Below are 19255 nucleotides of genomic sequence, written 5' to 3' on the forward strand. Positions count from 1 at the left end.
CAGGGGCACTCGGCAAAGTATTTTTTTAAAAAAAATCCAGAAATTCTTTGCTAAGTGCCTGGGCTAGGGCACTAGGCAAAGTAATTTTTTTAAAAAAATAAAAAAAAATTGCCGAGTGTCTGGACAGGGGCACTCGGCAAAGTATTTTTTAAAAAAATAATTAAAAAACTTTGCCGAGTGCCTGGCCTTGGGCACTCGGCAAAGTAATTTTTAAAAAAAATAATTTTTTTTTTGCCAAGTGCTAGGTCAGGCGCTCGGCAAAATAACCGTTAACGGCCGATGTGCAACAGCCGAAAATATTTGCCGAGTGCCGCCCCAAGCACTCGGCAAAATTGTTTTTTATTTTGCCGAGTGCCCCCATAAAAAGCACTCGGCAAAGACCCTTTGCCGAGAAAAATTTTGCCGAGCGGACTTTGCCGAGTGCTTGCCGAGTGCAAAGGGCTCTTTGCCGAGTGTAAAAACACTCGGCAAAGCCGCGGCCTCCAGTAGTGCAATGATCCTTAAATTGGAATATTTTGGTTTCTTTTGAGGAATATTATATTTTATTACTAGTTAATACTCACTCCATCCTGAAATATAAGGTATCCAAGGAATATATTATAGGAAAGCAAAAGACACATGTTGACTCTCCCTTAAAAAGTAGGGAGATATTATGCTTACCATATTTGAGCCTGGTGGTTCATTGGTTGGGTTGACAATAAACACTTATGGCAACTAGGTAGCATGTGATTGGAGCCTAGAATCCTTTATAATTTGAGATATATTTTGAATTCTTGGTTATCTTATATTTCAAGATGGAGTTAGTATATAAAATTGTGTATGTAAAAGTTAAGTTCTTGAGTTACCTGTGCGGGTAGGTAAGCGAGCTAATGTACGCAAAGATCACATATTTGGGCTGCTATAGCCTAGAATCCTACAAAAGCCTTCTACCCTCAAGGTTGGGCCAGGAAGAAGGGACGACCTCCAATTGTCCTTCCTGCTGTGCTACTAGAATCTTTGGAAACACAGTACAAAGTTTTCTTCCGCTCATTGTCATCCACTCATCATCACTCCCATGCCTGCTGGACAAGCGCCTGCTGATAGTGGACGGAGTGGCCACAGGTTTTTGGCACCAACTGTTATCTATGTAGTCAAGCTCATCCACCCCTTGTTGTACCAGCTAAGCTTATGCTATCAAAAGGTTAAGGTATACCTGTGAAGAGTTGGAACTGTTTCAACGTTTAATTTTGAGATTTGTTGGAAGCATCGGCAGTCAGGTTCTATGGCAGATTTTTTTTCTGTGTGTGTGTGTGTGTGCACCAACTGTGGCACATGTGAGAAAGAACTGTTGTACGCTATTCTGCATGTAGGGAAATTTCTTTATAACTAGCAATTCCCTTATCTTTTGTCGCAATCAATTGGTATGTTTGGCTTACACGTATGGCATTCATGTGGTGCTCAGGAATCCTGAAGGATTCACCACAAAATAATATGCAGCGACATGAATGCACATATATGTTACTATTTTATGATAAATTTTAAATTCATGAGAAATTTATTTATTTCTACATTTCATGAGCACAAAATACAGAATTAAATCATTTTAAACCCATTTTTCAAAAGAGGCAAATTTTGGGTGTTACAATTCTACCCCCTTTAAGATGAATCTCGTCCTCAAGATTCGGATGATTGCTTACTCAAACAGTTGTGGGTAAGACTTTCTCAGATCCTATTCTCTTTCCCAAGTAGCTTCATCCTCTGTATACCGATTCCACTGCACCTTGCACATCTTTATAGTTCGGCTTCTTGTAACTCTTTCGGCAGTTTCCAAGATCTTTATCGGATACTCTTCATAAGTAAGATCTTCCTTAACAGTAAGTTCTTCCAAAGGAATCTGCTCTTCTGGTACCCTCAAACGCTTTTTCAATTGGGAAACATGGAACACGTCGTGCACACCTGACAAACTCTCAGGCAGTTCCAACTGATAAGCTACTTCTCCACGTCTCTCTAGGATCTTAAAAGGTCCTATATACCTTGGTGCTAACTTTCCCTTCATATTGAATCTTTTCACACTTCTCATTGGTGACACCTTCAAGTACACATAATCACCAACTTCGAAAGTCAGCTCTCTTCTGCGAGTATCAGCGTAACTCTTCTGTCGGGACTGAGCCACTCTCAAATTGTCTCTAATCATTCTCACTTGTTCTTCCGCGTCTCTAAGGACATCGGGTCCAAACACTTGAGTTTCACCAGTCTGATTCCAGAACAAAGGCGTTCTACATTTACGTCCATACAACGCCTCGAAAGGTGTCATCTTAAGACTCTTCTGATAACTGTTGTTATACGAGAACTCTGTGTATGGCAGACTTTTATCCCAACTATCACCATACTGTAGTGCACAGGCTCTCAACATATGTTCCAAAATCTGATTGATCCTTTCAGTCTGTCCATCAGTTTGCGGGTGGTAAGCAGAACTAAAATTCAACTTCGTCCCCAAAGACCTATGTACTTTATGTCAGAATTGCGATGTAAACTGAGTGCCTCTATCAGACACAATCTTCTTGGGAACACCATGTAAACATACAATCCTTTCCATGTACAACTCTGCTAGTCTTGCACCTGTATAGGTAGTCTTGACTGGTAAAAAGTGGGCAACCTTGGTGAGTCGATCCACTATTACCCATATTGAATCATAACCTCTTTGAGTGCGGGGCAAACCTACGATAAAATCCATACCAACTTCTTCCCATTTCCATTCAGGAATCTTCATTGGTTGTAGTAACCCTGCAGGTCTTTGATGCTCAGCTTTCACTCTTTGACAAGTGTCACACAAAACCATACTCTGCCACATCTCTCTTCAAACCATACCACCAATACTTCTCCTTGAGATCCAAATACATCTTGGTACTTCCGAGATGTATAGAATAAATAGACTCATGGGCCTCTTGCAGAATTGCATCACGGATAGCCTTCACTTTAGGTACACATATCCTTTTTCCGAACCAAAGAGTGCCATTCTCATCCATTCTGAATCCTGGTGCCTTTCCAAGCACTACATTCTCTGCTATCTCCTTAAGTTTTTCATCCTCCAATTGACCTTTGCGTATCTCTTGCTCTAAAGTAGGCTCTATCACCAATTCCATTGCATTAGTGACAAAACTCAAGTTGAGATGCTCCATTTCAGCACACAACTCTGCTGACATAATTGTCGTCTCAAGTCCATTAGCATAGCTCTTCCTGCTAAGTGCATCAGCTACGACATTTGCTTTTCCCGGGTGATAATGCACTTCCAAGTCATAGTCTTTGATTAATTCCAACCAACGACGTAGTCTCAGATTCAAATCTGATTGGGTAAAGATATACTTCAAACTCTTATGATCTGTATAGATATCACTCTTATGCCCAATTAGATAATGTCTCCAGATCTTCAAAGCATGAACCACAGCTGCCAATTCCAAGTCATGAGTAGGGTAATTCAACTCATGCTTCCTCAATTGTCTAGATGCATATGCCACCACTCTTCCTTCTTGCATAAGCACACATCAAGGCCCAAACGGGATGCATCACAATATATAGAGAAGTTCTTGCTTAAATCGGGCAGAATTAATACTGCAGCTGTAGTCAATCTCTTCTTTAGCTCATCAAAGTTTGCCTGGCATTTATCCGACCATATATACTTAGCATTCTTTTCCAACAGAGCTGTCATAGGCTTGGCTAGCTTGGAAAAACCTTCAATGAACCTTCTGTAGTATCTAGCCAATCCCAAAAAGCTAAGAATCTCACTTACAGTGGTTGGTGGTTTCCAATTCAATACATCTTGCACTTTGCCTGGATCCACTGCTATTCCACCATTGGAGACAACATGACCCAGAAAAGAGACTTTCTTCAACCAAAACTCACACTTGCTCCGCTTAGCATACACTTATGTTCTCTAAGCTTTTGTAAGACTAACCTTATATGTTCAGCATGTTCTTCTTCAGTCTTGGAGAATATCAGTATGTCATCTATGAATACCACCATAGATTTATCCAGAAACTCCATGAACACCTTATTCATCAGATACATGAAGTATGCAGGTGCATTGGTCAATCCAAAAGACATAACGGTATACTCATACAATCCATACCGTGTAGTGAATGCTGTCTTTGGTATGTCCGAGTTTTGAATCTTTAGCTGATGGTACCCTGAGCGGAGATCAATCTTGGAGAACACATGGGCTCCTCTCAACTGATCAAACAAATCATCAATCCTAGGCAAAGGGTATTTATTCTTGATTGTAACCTCATTAAGTGAATGGTAATCCACATACATCCGTTGACTACCATCTTTTTTATCCACAAAGATCACAGGTGCCCCCCATGGGGAAGAACTGGGGCGTATGAAATCTTTTTCTTGCAACTCTTTTAGTTGTTTCTTAAGCTCTTCTAATTTATTAACCCCCATTCTATATGGACGTTTAGCTATTGGTGCAGTTCCAGGTAATAATTCAATAATGAATTCAATGTCTCGGTCAGGTGGCATACCTGGCAAGTCATCGGGGAAGACATCTGGGAACTCCTCCATGACACGATCTTGTTTATTGGCTTCACCGTCTAGCTGGTTCACTATGGCTGTAGGCTGAGCTTGCACTACCACTTCTACACAGATTCTATCTCCATTGAGTGATGTCACAACCACAGATTTCTCCTGACACTGAATCACTGCCCGATGTTGTTTCATACAATCCATTCCTAGAATAAGATCAATTCCCGCTGTTCTCAACACAATTGGTTTCACTTTGAAGTCTACCCCCTTAAGGAAATGCTAGTTGAGGGACTCCAATACGAAGCCGGCATACTACCTCCCGGTGAATTTACTAGTATGGGGTTTTTCATGGCACACAAAGGTATGCTATGCATTCTAACAAAAGCTTGGGAAATAAAAGAATGCGAAGCACCAGAATCAAAAAGTACTGTAGCAGAGATAGAGTTGACGCTGAACGTACCCAACATGACCTCGGGCGTCTCCTGAGCTGCATCAGATGACACATAGTTCACCTTCGCAGTGTGAGGTGGTCGGGCGTTGAACTTCTGATTATCAGTCTGGTTCTGAGGTGCTTGTTGGTTCTGCTTCTTAGGACACTGATGAGCATAGTGACCTACTTCTCCGCAGTAGTAGCAGGCATTGGAGTTATTGGGTGCACCACTCTTCACAGGAGCATTGTGGGATGGTCCCTGGCGTGTTGCCGGATTGCCAGTCTGTTGCGGGGGACGCTGATTACCATACTGTTGCTGGTACTAAGGGCATTGCTGGAACTGATTACATTGAGGATACTGACCACGGTTTCCCTAGTTAGATGGTCCTTGATTCCTTTGTTGAAAGCCTTGCTGTGGATATGCACGCGGGCGGGTGTTACTTCCAGAAGCTTGCCCTTGAAGCCTCCTCTTCTTGGCTTCCATCTCTTTGCGCTTATCGTCGATCACAATAGTGCGGTTCACTAATGACTGAAAGTTAGGGTAGGTGTTGGACATCAGTTGAAGCTATAGTCCATCATAGAGTCCCTTGAGGAAACGACGTTGCTTATCCTTGTCCTCAGCCACATCATTTGGAGCATAGCGTGACAGTTGAGCAAACTTGTCACGATACTCCGCCACAGTCATGGATCCTTGTTTGAGGGACCTGAATTCCTCCTGCTTCAATTCCACGAGTCCATCAGGGATATGATAAGACCGAAAATTGTCCTTGAATTCCTGCTAGGTGATAGCAGGAGCATTGTTGGGACGTCCATACTGGAAAGAATCCCACCAATCCTGAGCTGCTCCCTAGAGTTGACCAGAAGCATACAACACCTTCTCAAGATCGTAGCATTGTGCTATGTTAAGTTGCTTCTCTACAGCACGCAACCAATCATCTGCCTCCATAGGGTCTGAGGCATGAGTGAACACCGGTGGGCGACCCTTCATAAACTCTCCATGCTTATCTCTGACCTGAACAGGCGGTGGTCCTCTTGCAGGTTCATTGTCCAAGCGCTGCATCATAGCTTGCATCAACTGCGCTTGCATTCCCAATATTTGTTCCATGGTCACAGGTGGCGGTGGTGGTGGATTTATGAGAGCATCACGCCCACGACCATGGCCTCTGCCTCTTCCTCCTCTTGCGGCCATCTGTTTTCCAACAAATGCACAAAATTTAGAGATTTTTCAAATTATAGAGAACTTACAAAAGATAAGAACCAATGCTGAGAATTTTCTGGACAAGATTCAAATTCAGCAGTTCAGTAAAACTGTTATAACTCGAGTTTCAGAGATCCAATAGAGGTGTACCAAGAACAGTTGGAAAGCTTAGGAGATCAGCTACAACTTTTATTTAGATAACTTTTACAGATTCTGATATACACATGGTCAAAAGTAGAGCTAAACCGAATCTATTCTGGGTTCTAGACTGCGCAGGAACATCAACCTGTGACAGTTAGATCTCACAAACCTGAATAGCTATTGACGTGATTCAAGAGACATTTGAAAGATACAGAAGTCTAGTTATCTCCACAAAAATTTCAGAATTTTTGACAGCCCAGATTTCGAGATACAAGATAAAGAACACAGGCTGCTCCAGAAATCAGCACAGCAGAGATAAGATAAAGCAAACCATCTGCATTAAGATTTCATCTAATCTTAAGGTTCCAATCTAAGGAAGTTGTGGACATGCCCACAAACTTCTAGCAAACAACCAAACTCCAAATCAACCAAGTTCACAAATTAAAACATCTAATCATCCAAGTTCACAAGGCCAAACAAGACTAAATATGAAACACGAACTAACGACGTGGTAATCTAAATCAAGGCACCTAACACCTATGGAGCGGTGTCAATCATTGTGAATGACCGGCGCTTCTTCTTGTAGATCGATGGCTGCCCAAGTTGAGCTCGAAGTTCATCCACTTGCTTCTGGAGGCGTCTCTTAGCCCTCTGTGATGCACGCAGTTCTCCCTTGACCTCTTCGTCCACCCCCTGCATGGCATGGACATGCTGCACTGTCGCTTCAAGAGTTGGGTCACTCTCTGGTGGAGCCAAGACCTGCCAAACACCCTCATGATCATTGCGAGGAAGGAACCTGAAGCGATCCTCCCTCATGGCCTTAAAGCGACGACCATGGTAGTAGATGTAAGCTTCCTGCGCTGCATCTTCCATGCCATCCAAGGCATGGGCCCTTCTAGCAGTGGCACGGTGGACAGTCTCCACCTCATGTCCATTCTTGATGTCGTTCCAAGCGATGACCACCAGCTCTACCTTCCAGAAGGTGGCCTCCAATGGATGCTGGTACTCTGCACAGTGATAGCTGATGGAGGCATGCAGGTCGGGGTAGTAGTCGTCCAGCACATGGATGAGGAGGGTGTGGTAGTAGGCTGTCTCTGGGGCTGGCTTGAAGTAGTACTTGCACTTCCAGCCTATCTCCTCATCCACCACATGGACAGCTGGGGATGGCGCAGGTGTAGGTGAAATGGCGGATGACTCCTCAGGTGTAGTTACAACAAGATAGACCGGTGCGACAGCTGGAGTAGGAGCAGGTGCAGGTGTCGGGGTAGTCATCTCCTTATCGTCGGAGATTATCACAATCTCCTTCTCCGCCTGTGGAGCACGTGGGGTGAACAAGGCACGATAGCCAGCAGTGCTGAGGCGGGCAGTCTTCGAGTTATGAGACATCTATAGATTTAAAGTGAGATAGAATTAGAATCAATAATTTTATATAATAGATTAAGGTATGAAAAGCATAAATGTTTTAATAAAATAACAAGAATAAGACAGTAAGCAAGAAACCAGATGAGCAAATATGCTAAAATGACCGTTTTCTAACTAGGCTTGCGTCCTACAGTCAACCTGGCTCTGATACCAATTTGTCACACCCAATTTTAAGGATAAAATTGAATGCACTAACTCATGTGTGCCTAGGGATCAATCACACACACAAGCTGACAAATTACATAAAGTATCATCACGGTGTCTCTTACATCAGATCCATAATATAACTTAGTCTTACATCACACGGCGGAATATAAAAAGATAACTCTCTCGTGGGACTTCATCACAGGGAAGGTCAACTGGTTGACCATAAGCCTAATAATCCTTAGGAAATTCCTCATACCCATTGTCATCTGTTATCCATCCGAGATTTTTGTCCAAATAAAGAAATAAACAAGCGTAAGTACTTCCCGTACTTAACAAGTTAACATGGGGTTATGAAGCTCAAAAAGGTTGACACTGATTTACTGCAGTTAGCATTTTTAGTAAGTCAAGCTTTTATTATCAGGTATTATCAATTTATGCTTAAACTCCCATTTAATCCCATATGAACAGATATTAGGGTCAAGTGTATCATATATCATCATAGAACATCTTAAATGATCATCAACAAGTAAACAGTTATTATGTGAGTTTTCCAGGCCGCTCGTGACCGTGAGCACGGCTGTTACAACAGTTTGTTACCCTCTGCAGAGGTGGTGCACATTCACCACGAGTTGTGATTCCCATATGCCCGGGTTAATTACTCCCATGTCACTGCCAAGGTGAGCGGGCATGGTACACTATGAAGCCATTTCATAGGTTTCTCTAACAAGTTAGGGCCGCTAGGTTTCCTCGACAGACAGATGTAGGAACCCCCTTTCCTATGGCACATATCCATCGCGGCTATACACATAGCAACAGAGGCAGCCCTATACCCAACGTGGCAAGCCCCTTTTGCGCCATAAAGGTAACCTCTAACAAGCTAGAAAATGTCCTATTACTGAGCTAAAGTCATAGCCATATGACTCTCCCGGTTGCACTGTCAGTCCCAGCTTTTGTCGACAGATAAGTCCTTATGGAGGGCCGGGAGCAACATGATCAAAAGTCATTTGCACCTTCGCCCTATGGATCAGTTGTTATAAATCATGTTATACTTTTAGTTCCATAGAATCATTCATCATCATGTAGATCATGTTCAATTAGAGCACTAGCAATCTACCCATATGCAATTAACCCATAGGAGTCAAGGGAACAAGTCATCAATGACTAGAATGTCCTTATGGTTACCAAAATTAGACACATGCACATGAGTAAATGATTAAAGTGAATAGGACATCAAGGTAGGCCCATGCTATACTTGCCTTGGTTCACAAACTCTTGCTAGTCCTGTTGGTCGTCGAAGAACTCTTGGTCTCCAACGTTCTCCTCACCGTCTGAACGCGACCAACACGGCAACATACAACATTCCAAAGGCATTCATGCAAAGCAAAGATTCCTATAATTAGAACAGTACACCAACAGTATAGAAAACAAGATAAAATGTTTGTGAAAATAATCTACGTCTCGCTACGATCACGTCAACGCGAAGCTCACAAAAAACGGAGCTAAAATGCGAAAGTTATGATTTAAACGGGATTTTCTATAGCAATATATTTAATTAAATCTAACCATGAAATTTAAAAGTTACAAACTTGATTAACAGTGGTACTAACGCGTAGATTATGAAATTATGAAGCTAACGCAATTGGAACGGGTTAATTCGGAGCTAAAACGACGATTTTATAAGCAAAACAGTACAAATAGCATTTCTGTAAATACTGAAAACGTATTTTAGACTAAAGCAGTGAACTTTACGCTTTCAAAACGAGAAAGCGTACTCGGGGAAATGCGCTAAGGACGGCGGGTTCTATTACGCGAAATCAGAGGGGTTCTTTAGCAAAACTACCCGCGAAGGGGTATCGGCCAACGGTGGCCGTCGGATTTGAAATGAATGGCCAGAAATAGATCTGGGGAGAGAGAAGGGGTGGCCGGCCGGAACAGTGTTTCCGGCGGCTGTTCAGCCATGGCCGACGGCGAGATCACGCCGGCGAGCACGGTTAGGGGCCTACGGGCCACGGATTGCGTATCCAAGAGCACCGGGGAGCTGCGGGTGTTCTCGCGAACTCGACCAGGCCGAGAAGACGGCCGGTGGGCGCGGTTGGCGCGGTGGCCGCCATAGCCGGCGAGCAAGAGCTCACGGGCGCCCGTGGATAGGGCTCTAGAAGCCACGAAACTCAAAATAAACGGCATGGGAGGAGAGAGGGGAGTACGGCGAGGCTCACCACGGCGAAATTTCGGAGCGGAGGCAGCTCAGGGACGGTGTTTCACGCGGAGGGCGGACGGCGGAACCGGCGTCGCGGCGGTTGTGCCTTCCGTGCACAGCGAGCGCGAAGGAGGGAGCGGGGGCAGCAGGGGGGCGCGCGGGGGGTCTCGGCTTCGCTTTAAAGAGGCCGGGGAGCAGGGGGCGCTCCCACGATCGAGGACGTGGGCGGCGTTTGCGGCTGCGCCAGGCGCGGGCGGTTGCGGGTCACGCGGGAGGAAGGGGGAGGAGCTGACAGGCGGGGCCGGGTGGTCAGCGGGGACAAGGAAGGGGGAGGCGCGGCGGTTGCTCGCGGGAGCTGGGCTGGCGCGGAGCTGGGCCGGCGCGGTCCGCAAGAGAGGAGGCCGAGTTGGGCTGGCGGGGAAATTGCCTTGTGGGCCGAAAACAGAGAAGGGGGAAGAGAAAATAATAAACTCCTTTTCTATTTCCTAAAACATATTTTTTTCAAAACCAATTCCAATTCAAATTTCAATTCTCTTTGAAATTTTTGATCACTACCAAACATTCACAAAATAATATGCAGCGACATGAATGCACATACATGTTACTATTTTATGATAAATTTTAAATTCATGAGAAATTTATTTATTTCTACATTTCATGAGCACAAAATACAGAATTAAATCATTTTAAACCTATTTTCCAAAAGAAGCAAATTTTGGGTGTTACAAAGGTATACCTGTGAAGAGTTGGAACTGTTTCAACGTTTAATTTTGAGATTTGTCGGAAGCATCGGCAGTAAGGTTCTATGGCAGATTTTTTTTCTGTGTGTGTGTGCACCAACTGTGGCACATGTGAGAAAGAACTGTTGTACGCTATTCTGCATGTAGGGAAATTTCTTTATAACTAGCAATTCCCTTATCTTTTGTCGCAATCAATTGGTATGTTTGGCTTACACGTATGGCATTCATGTGGTGCTCAGGAATCCTGAAGGATTCACCACATGTCACTTAATTTTGTTCTCTTGTTTTGGTTGATAATGATGCATGGCGGTCAACAAAACTAGTTCAAGGCCATGGTTAGTCTGAGTGGAACTATCAGTACATGTTCATATTATGAAGTATCTATGATCTTTGAACACATAACATGCAATTTTCATGGTTCTCAACATGTTTTTGACAATCACTTACTGTTTAATTTAATTATTCAACAGGCTTCCTGTGTACCAGCAGTTCTTTTCTCGTGCATGTATGAGGATTAACATAAATTGAATTTCATGTAATGATTTATCTTACGCAAAGTTTAAAGTTTGAACCGATGATAAATGATGATAACCTACTTCATCATAGCACATCTGTTATGTAAAAGATGAAATTAACTAGCTAGTTTATTTTGCATTCATTTCCAAATAACTAGGTGTCATTTACCATTATTAGAGTCCAACCAAGCATGTCCCTGTCCTACGGCCGGTGTAGTTACAGCAACGTTGCTCCCTATAACAGCCTCTAGAATTATTGCCCATGCATGTACATGTTTCCTTTCATGAGTGTCTACGCCATGTGAGCGATATAGACACTGCCGTCGATCCTGCATGATTGGCCAAGTCCTTGGTTGTATCACAAATGTCGACCACAGGAATAAAAACTAATGACAATCTAGTCAGCGATTTTCAAGCTAAACAAGTGACCTAACAAAAATGCTTATTCACACATCAAATAACTTATGGGGACAGCAATTTTCTTACAAATGTAATTTTTATGCATCACCTCTATTATATTCTATACATGAATAAATCAGTTGCATTTTTTATGCATTAGATATGTCAATAATCCTTATCATCTGGCGATCAACAGTTAAGTTCATACTAACTTATCTTCCTCCAACAATTTAAAACACTAGTACCACTAGTGTGGCATTAATTTAATAATCATCATCTGACCTTATAATAACATTCACTACTAAAATAGTGGAATTCTCGTAGTGTTTTTAAGTAGTATTAAAACACTACCACTAGTCATAGCACATGGAAATCCACACTAGGAGACATTTAATAGAGAAAGTTTATACTAAATTTTGAATGCTAAAACACTAGGAGAAGCCCATATCACTAGGAGAAGCCTAAAATTCTGGTTGTGATTACTATGTACTACTTCAAATGTGTCTCCTAGGCCCATCACACATAATGTAATTAAACATGTGCATCGAATGAAATTACGCAACGATCATGATCTATGTATATTTATGCATCAGTTTGAGAAAAACAGGATCTTGAATGACACCTTTAGTTCTACCATACTACTGATGGATAGGGACACAGTACTCTCCCTAGTCTTTTCCAGTGAGAAAATTTGAAAAAATGATCCATTCCCTCCACCATGCTCATACTGTGTGATGTTACTCGCATGTATAAATAGATGCCTAAAGCTGCATATACCTAGCACCTTCAGCTCCAAAGTCCAACTATTATAGCCACATATATTTGAGAAAGCATCAAATGAACATCTTTGAATCTTCCACTCATAGTGGCTGCCAAGTGGTGATCAATGAGATGAACACCAAAGGGCCCTCGTGATGGAGCTACATAACCTTATCCTACCAACACTTGATCCCTGTAGTAGGCAGGAGAAGCTTGCGCAGCAACTCTTTCACGATATATTCAGTTCCTTAAGTAAGGTTATCTCCTTTCTCGAACTTGGTGATATAAACAGGCCGATCTTATCAAATATAGAAGAAAAGGTGGCAAGAATAACGTGGATAGTCACATGTTGGGGGAGGAAGCTAAACAAATTGGAAATAAGAGAAGGTATATAGCAAAAGAGCATATATATGTTTACCTATATATCATTTACTGTGGTGCTTAAAATATTTATCCCTTCTCTTAGGAAGAATGCACAACACACAGGTTCGGTTGTGACACAAGCACCACACTTTGATGGATATCAATGGAGGAAGTATGGACAGAAGTGGATCTCCAAAGCAAAGCAGTCTAGGTATGTAATAAAACATATGTATTGATGTACTTCATATATATATATATATATATATATCTATATATATATATATCTATACTGAATTCGGATTCTCGTGTTGTATTCTAGTCGGGTGGTTTTTTGCTCGGTTTCCACTAAAAAACTACGCTGACACCTTTTTTATGTTTTCTTCTAATAAAATTTGCGGCAAAGCTTTTGCCGTCCTTTCAAAAAAAATAGGTGTGGAATGATTAGCTTTGTGCACATATATTGTAGCTCAAAATTGCAGCCATACGTTTTCGAGAAAAAAAAATTGCAGCCATACATATTCTCATCTATGTGGATGAATAATATTTTGCCTTTGTGTATTAATAAAAAATAATAAATGATGTCATGCTTAATCAGGAGCTACTATAGATGTGCCCAATAGTTAAAGACCAAGGGTGTCTTGCAACTAATACAGTTCAACAGAAGGAATCATATGGAAGCGCTGGAACAGTGAGGTTGTTCGATGTTGACTATTACGGCCAGCACATTTGCAAGAAGGATGACATAATCCATCCATATGTTGTTGAGACAACAAATATAGTGCACCAATTGCCAATCATAACCAAAGCATTAGTGGGTCAACAGTTGTTCATAATGATGTCCTTGGAATTCAGGATGAAAAGCTTTGAAAACTTATTCATGGTGCAAAGCACGCCAGAATATTTGATAGATTTCACAGATATTTGAAATGGCAGGGGCACTTGTAGTTACCTCTATGATGATCCCTGAAGATATAGTGCGTAAGGAAGAAATGATGGGAAGGAACTCCTTTGAAGGTGTACATCAATCCTGTTCGTATGCAGACAGCCATTGCTTCATGAGTTGTGACAAGAAAGGGACCACAAGTATGTTACCTTTAGAGTATAATATGTGTGAAAGCAAAGAAAATGGATCTGCAGAAAGTAAATAGTGGCAGAAGAATTAAGGTCTTAAAAGTTGTAAATGCTGTGTTCCCACAAGCTTAGAATGTTGATGTACTAATATTAAACTTTCCTGTAATTGTAACCCATCCATTCCCAGCCTCAAAGTCTTCATAACAGGTAAAGTGTCCTGGAATTAATAGTACTAGCTTATAACTTGTTAACGTTTGATGGAGAGCATTAGAAACATGGGAATAGTAATAATTAGCAGACAAATGGCATGCAGTCAAGAAAAACTCGATAGTCAGAATTTCCGACATTGATATGACACCTGTCAAGCTTTGCTACATCCTCCATGCATACAGGCTGCAGCCTAGTAGCTATCAGGATGGTTAATTATATTGTCCCATCCCATGCCTCGTTGACTTGACTTGATCCAGTGTATGTAGTGAAACTGAATGAACTTAGACGTTGTATAGTTACTCATCCCAAAAGTTTACACCATATCCCATCGAATGTTTGGACACATGCATGGAGTATTAAATATAGACCTAAAAAAATAGCTAATTGCACAGATTGCGACTACTTGCGAGACGAAACTTTTAAGCCTAATTAGGCCATGATTTGACAATGTGGTGCTACAGAGTGATCAATTGATAAGCTGATATAGTATGAATGAAGAGTGGTAAAAAACAGAGTATTTACAGCCTTCAACTGTATAGTATGGGGTGAAATTCTCAACTTGTAAATGAAAAAAAAGAGCCCCTTTTTTTCCCAGAGGACTCAAAAACAGAACCTAGCTTTGGATTTCAACTTGTAGTATTGAGTGTTATCTGGTGATAGAAACAGTCACAGAATCCCCTGTGCTGCTGTGGTCGTTTTGAACTTGAGCAGTCGGGTGGTTGTAATTTCATTGCGAAAGTTATGAAATTCAGATTCGCCCATTATGGAAGAAAAAAACAAACAGAGCCCCTTACTAGAACAAAAGCAGGTCCCAGCATGAATGCACGATTTTCATATGCATGGCATGGTGTCATGTGGATAGAAAAACTAAGGTGGTGTTTGGTTATCCCTCCTAAATTTTAGTCGTTGTCCCATCGAATATTTGGACACGTGCATGGAGTATTAAATATAGACTAATTACGAAACTAATTGTATAGTTTGCGACTAATTTGCGAGACGAATCTTTTAAGCCTAATTAGTTCATGATTTGACAATGTGGTGCTACAGTAAATATGTGCTAATGACGGATTAATTAGGCTTAAAAATTCGTCTCGTTGAGTACTAACGGATTATGTAATTTGTTTTTTTATTAGTATCCGAACACCCCATGCAACGTCCTTCCGACACATCTCCTAAATTTTAGTGACCGGATCCAAACACCACCTAAGAGGAACTCTATGACCCCACTAACTAGGCTGAATGTATATGACTCTTTCCCTCATCAATATAATGTTCCATATAAATCAGCAGGAAAACATTGCTGCATGTTGATTTGTGGTGTCCTATTTTTTGTTTTTCCTAATTTGCCAACTTTATTAATTGTAGCTGATCGGGACGTAAACTCATAGTAGTCTTGAGAGTTGGAGGGTGTGAAGAGTATTAAGTTCATGAATTGCAGGTTGAAATTAATCGGCCTTTCTCAACCATAACTGTAAACGGAATAACTGAGAGGCGTCGCCCTGCTAGGAATCAGCTGGCATTTGGAATGCATGGGATCCCCACCTTCTTATTACTAATAGTCGCGTTCTGGATTTCAAATATGTCTGCTATAACTTGCATCAAACTCAATCTCTCTCTCTCTCTCTCTCTCTCTCTCTCTCTCTCTCTCTCTCTATATATATATATATATATATGGAAAAAAATCTGAATGTAGTACTTATAATGCTTATGTGTAAGAGGCAGCGTGCTTACCATTGGTTGAATAGATTCCGTTCCATCGAACAAGGGATCCAAGCAACAAAATCTATATTGCATTATTACACCAGCTTTTACTTTTATGATTTTTAACTACATCATCAACTTGTGGGTTCAAACCTATGATGTGATGCCTCATAATTGGTATATCGATGAATGAAATAGTGATTGACCTGCATGATATGAAATAAATCTTAGGAACAGTGTGGGAAGGAGAGATAATAAAGGAAAGAAAAAGAGAAATAGTGCTGAAAAGTGATAAGTAGGTGTACCTGGATTTTGACTGGAGAACGACGATGTAGGAGTGGGGGAGAGATGAAGAGTAGACCCGCGCCTGCCCCGGTCTTCATCAGGGACCTTTCAAAGTACATGGTCCAGCATTCCGCCTGGATTTGAGCAGGTGGCAGTTGGGTGTCGGTCCACTTAGCCACAAAATCAGCCAAGACCTGAGATTTAATTGCTTTCCAAGGTGCAAAAGACAGGGCTTCCCCCATGAGTTCGACAGCCCACTTGGCTATTCTACCCGAGGCCTCCTGGTTTTGGATTATCTCTCCCAGAGGGAAAGACGACACCACGGTCACCGGGTGGGACTCGAAGTAGTGACGCAGCTTGCATCGAGCCAGGACTATGGCGTAGACCAGCTTCTGGATGTGGGGGTAGCGTGTCTTAGTCTCGGAGACCACATCGCTGATGAAGTAAACAGGTCGTTGGACGGGTAGAGCATGCCCCTCTTCCTGCCTCTCAACTACTATGGCCGTGCTGACCACTTGGGTTGTTGCGGCGACGTAGAGTAATAGAGCCTAGCCCTTGGTCGGTGGTACTAGGACGGAGGGTTGGTGAGCAGGTGCCTTGAGCTTGTGAGGCTTCTTCGGCCTCGGGGGTCCAAGAAAAGCGTTCGGATTTTCTCAAGAGGCGGTACAAAGAGGCAAGCCTTTTTCGCCAAGGCGCGAGATGAAGCGGCTCAGGGCCGCAAGGCATCCCATAACCCTCTGCACTCCTTTGAGGTCTCGAATTGGTCCCATGTTGGTCACGGCCGAGACCTTCTCTGGGTTGGCCTCGATGCCGCGCTCTGAGACTATGAATCCCAAGAGCATGCCTCGAGGGACCCCGAAGACACACTTCTCGGGGTTGAGCTTGATGCCCTTCTCTCTGAGGCATTTGAAGGCTATCTCCAGGTCATCGACGAGATCACTAGCCTTTCTGGACTTGACCACGATGTCGTCCATGTAGGCCTCGACAGTTCGCCTAATGTGCTCGCCAAAGACCTGGGTCATGCACCGCTGGTATGTGGCCCCTGCGTTCCTGAGGCCAAACGGCATAGTCACATAGCAGTACAGGCCGAATGGTGTGATGAAAGAAGTCGTGAGCTGGTCGGATTCTTTCATCTTGATTTGATGGTAACCGGAATACGCAACAAGGAAAGATAGGGTTTCGCATCCCGCAGTGGAGTCGATGATTTGGTCGATTCGAGGTAATGGGAAGGAACCTTTGGACATGCTTTATTTAGACCGGTGTAGTCTACATACATCCTCCACTTCCCATTTTTCTTCTTAACTAATACAGGATTAGCTAACCACTCTGGGTGGGACACTTCCTTGATGAATCTGGCCGCCAAAAGCTTCTACACCTCCTCACCGATGGCCCTACGCTTCTCCTCATCGAATCGGCGTAGGCGCTGCCTCACTGGTCTAGAGCCGGCCCGAATGTCCAAGGCATGCTCGGCGACCTCCCTTGGTATGCCCGGCATGTCCAAGCGACTCCACAAAATACGTCGGCATTCGCACGGAGAAAGTCGACGAGCACGACTTCCTATTTGCTATCGAGGGTGGCGCTAATCCTTAGCGCCTGGTTGTCGGAGCCGATGGGGTCGACCAGGACCAGCTTGACGGCCTCTATGGGCTTGAAAGTCCTGGCACGACGCTTGGAGTCGGGTGCCTCGCTGCCAAGTTGGTCGAGGTTGACGATGAGGGTCTCGGCCTCTACGAGAGCCTCGGCGTACTCGATGCATTCGATGTTGCAGTCGTATGCATGCTCATACATGGACTCGATAGTGATTACACTGTTGGGGCCAGGCATCTTGAGCTTGAGGTAGGTGTAGTTGGGGATCACCATGAATTTGGTGTAGCACGAGCGCCCTAGGATGGCGTGGTAGGTCCCCTTGAACCCAACCACCTCGAAAGTGAGGACCTCCTTGCGGTAGTTGGAGGGGGTGCTGAAGCAAACAGGCAAGTTGATGCGCCCGAGGGGTCACATGCGCTTCCTCAGCACGATGCCGTGGAAGGGCGCGGCATCGCCTCGGAGCTGTGACCGGTCGAGCCCTAGGAGTTCCAGGGTGTTGGTGTAGAGGATGTTGAGACCGCTTCCTCCGTCCATCAACACCTTGGTGAGCCGGGTGTTGCCGATGATCGAGTCGACGATGAGTGGGTACTGCCCTGGGTTTGGGACATAATCAGGGTGGTCATCCCGATCAAAGGTGATTGCCTCCTGAGACCAGTCGAGGTATCGAGGAGTGGCCACCTTCACCGAGAAGACCTCCCAGTGCTCCCTCTTTCGCTGGCATGCCATGAGGCACGCTGAAGGTCCGCCGAAGATCATGAAGGCGTTGTACACCTCGGGGAACCCATCGTCCTTGTCGTCGTCCCTATCGCCGGTGTCCCTCTTCTTAGCATCGTCACTGGGAGCCCGAGCTTGGCGTAGTAACGCTGGAGTATGGTGCACTCTTCGAGGGTGTGTTTCACGGGGCCCTGGTGGTAAGGGCAGGGCTTCTTGAGCATGTCGTCGAAGAGCCCGGGGCCTCTAGCAGGGCCTCAGGGATTCTTGCGATCTGCGGCTATGACCAGACTGGCCTCGAGGACCTCCTGCTTCCCCTGGTGACCCTTTCTCTTTTTCTTGGGGAGGTGGGGGGCCAAGGCCCCGGGGGCCTCGTCCCCCTGCTTCCCCTTGGCGTCGTTGTCAGGGAAGATGGCCCCGACAGCCTCTTTGCCCGAGGCGAAGTTGGTGGCGATGTCGAGGAGTGCGGCCGCCGTGGTCAGTATGTTCCGGCCTAACTCACAGACTAGGTCTCGATAGGAGGTGCCAGAGAGGAATGCTTGGACAATTTCCGAGTCGCCGACACGGGGCAACTCGGTGCATTGCTTGGAGAAGCGTCGGATGAAGTCTCAGAGAGACTCATCTGGCTTCTAGCGACAACTCTTGAGGTCCCAGGAGTTCCCAGGGCACATGTATGTGCCCTGGAAATTCCCGACGAAGACCTTGACCAAGTCGCGCCAGTTGTGAATCTACGAGGGAGGGAGGTGTTCGAGCCAGGCTCGCGCTGAGTCTGACATGAACAAGGGGAGGTTGCGGATGATGAGCAGATCATCGTCCATGCCGCCTAGCTAACTAGCCAGGTGGTAATCGGCCAGCCACAGCTCTGGGTTGGTATTG

The 19255-nt window shown here is 44.1% G+C and overlaps 1 protein-coding gene and 1 pseudogene across 1 annotated transcript; one reads left to right on the forward strand and one right to left on the reverse strand.

The window, feature by feature from the left end:
• The first annotated feature begins 12529 nt into the window (after positions 1-12529).
• LOC136506980 (probable WRKY transcription factor 67) lies at positions 12530-13962 on the forward strand (annotated as a pseudogene).
• Positions 13963-17638: 3676 nt separating this feature from the next.
• LOC136506981 (uncharacterized) lies at positions 17639-17941 on the reverse strand. The gene has a single exon (XM_066501847.1). The coding sequence runs from the start codon at positions 17939-17941 to the stop codon at positions 17639-17641; it is 303 nt and encodes a 100-aa protein (XP_066357944.1).
• Between the last annotated feature and the right edge of the window lie 1314 nt (positions 17942-19255).

The sequence above is a fragment of the Miscanthus floridulus genome, chromosome 15, assembly GCF_019320115.1.
Source record: "Miscanthus floridulus cultivar M001 chromosome 15, ASM1932011v1, whole genome shotgun sequence".
In the NCBI taxonomy this organism is placed as follows: domain Eukaryota; kingdom Viridiplantae; phylum Streptophyta; class Magnoliopsida; order Poales; family Poaceae; genus Miscanthus; species Miscanthus floridulus.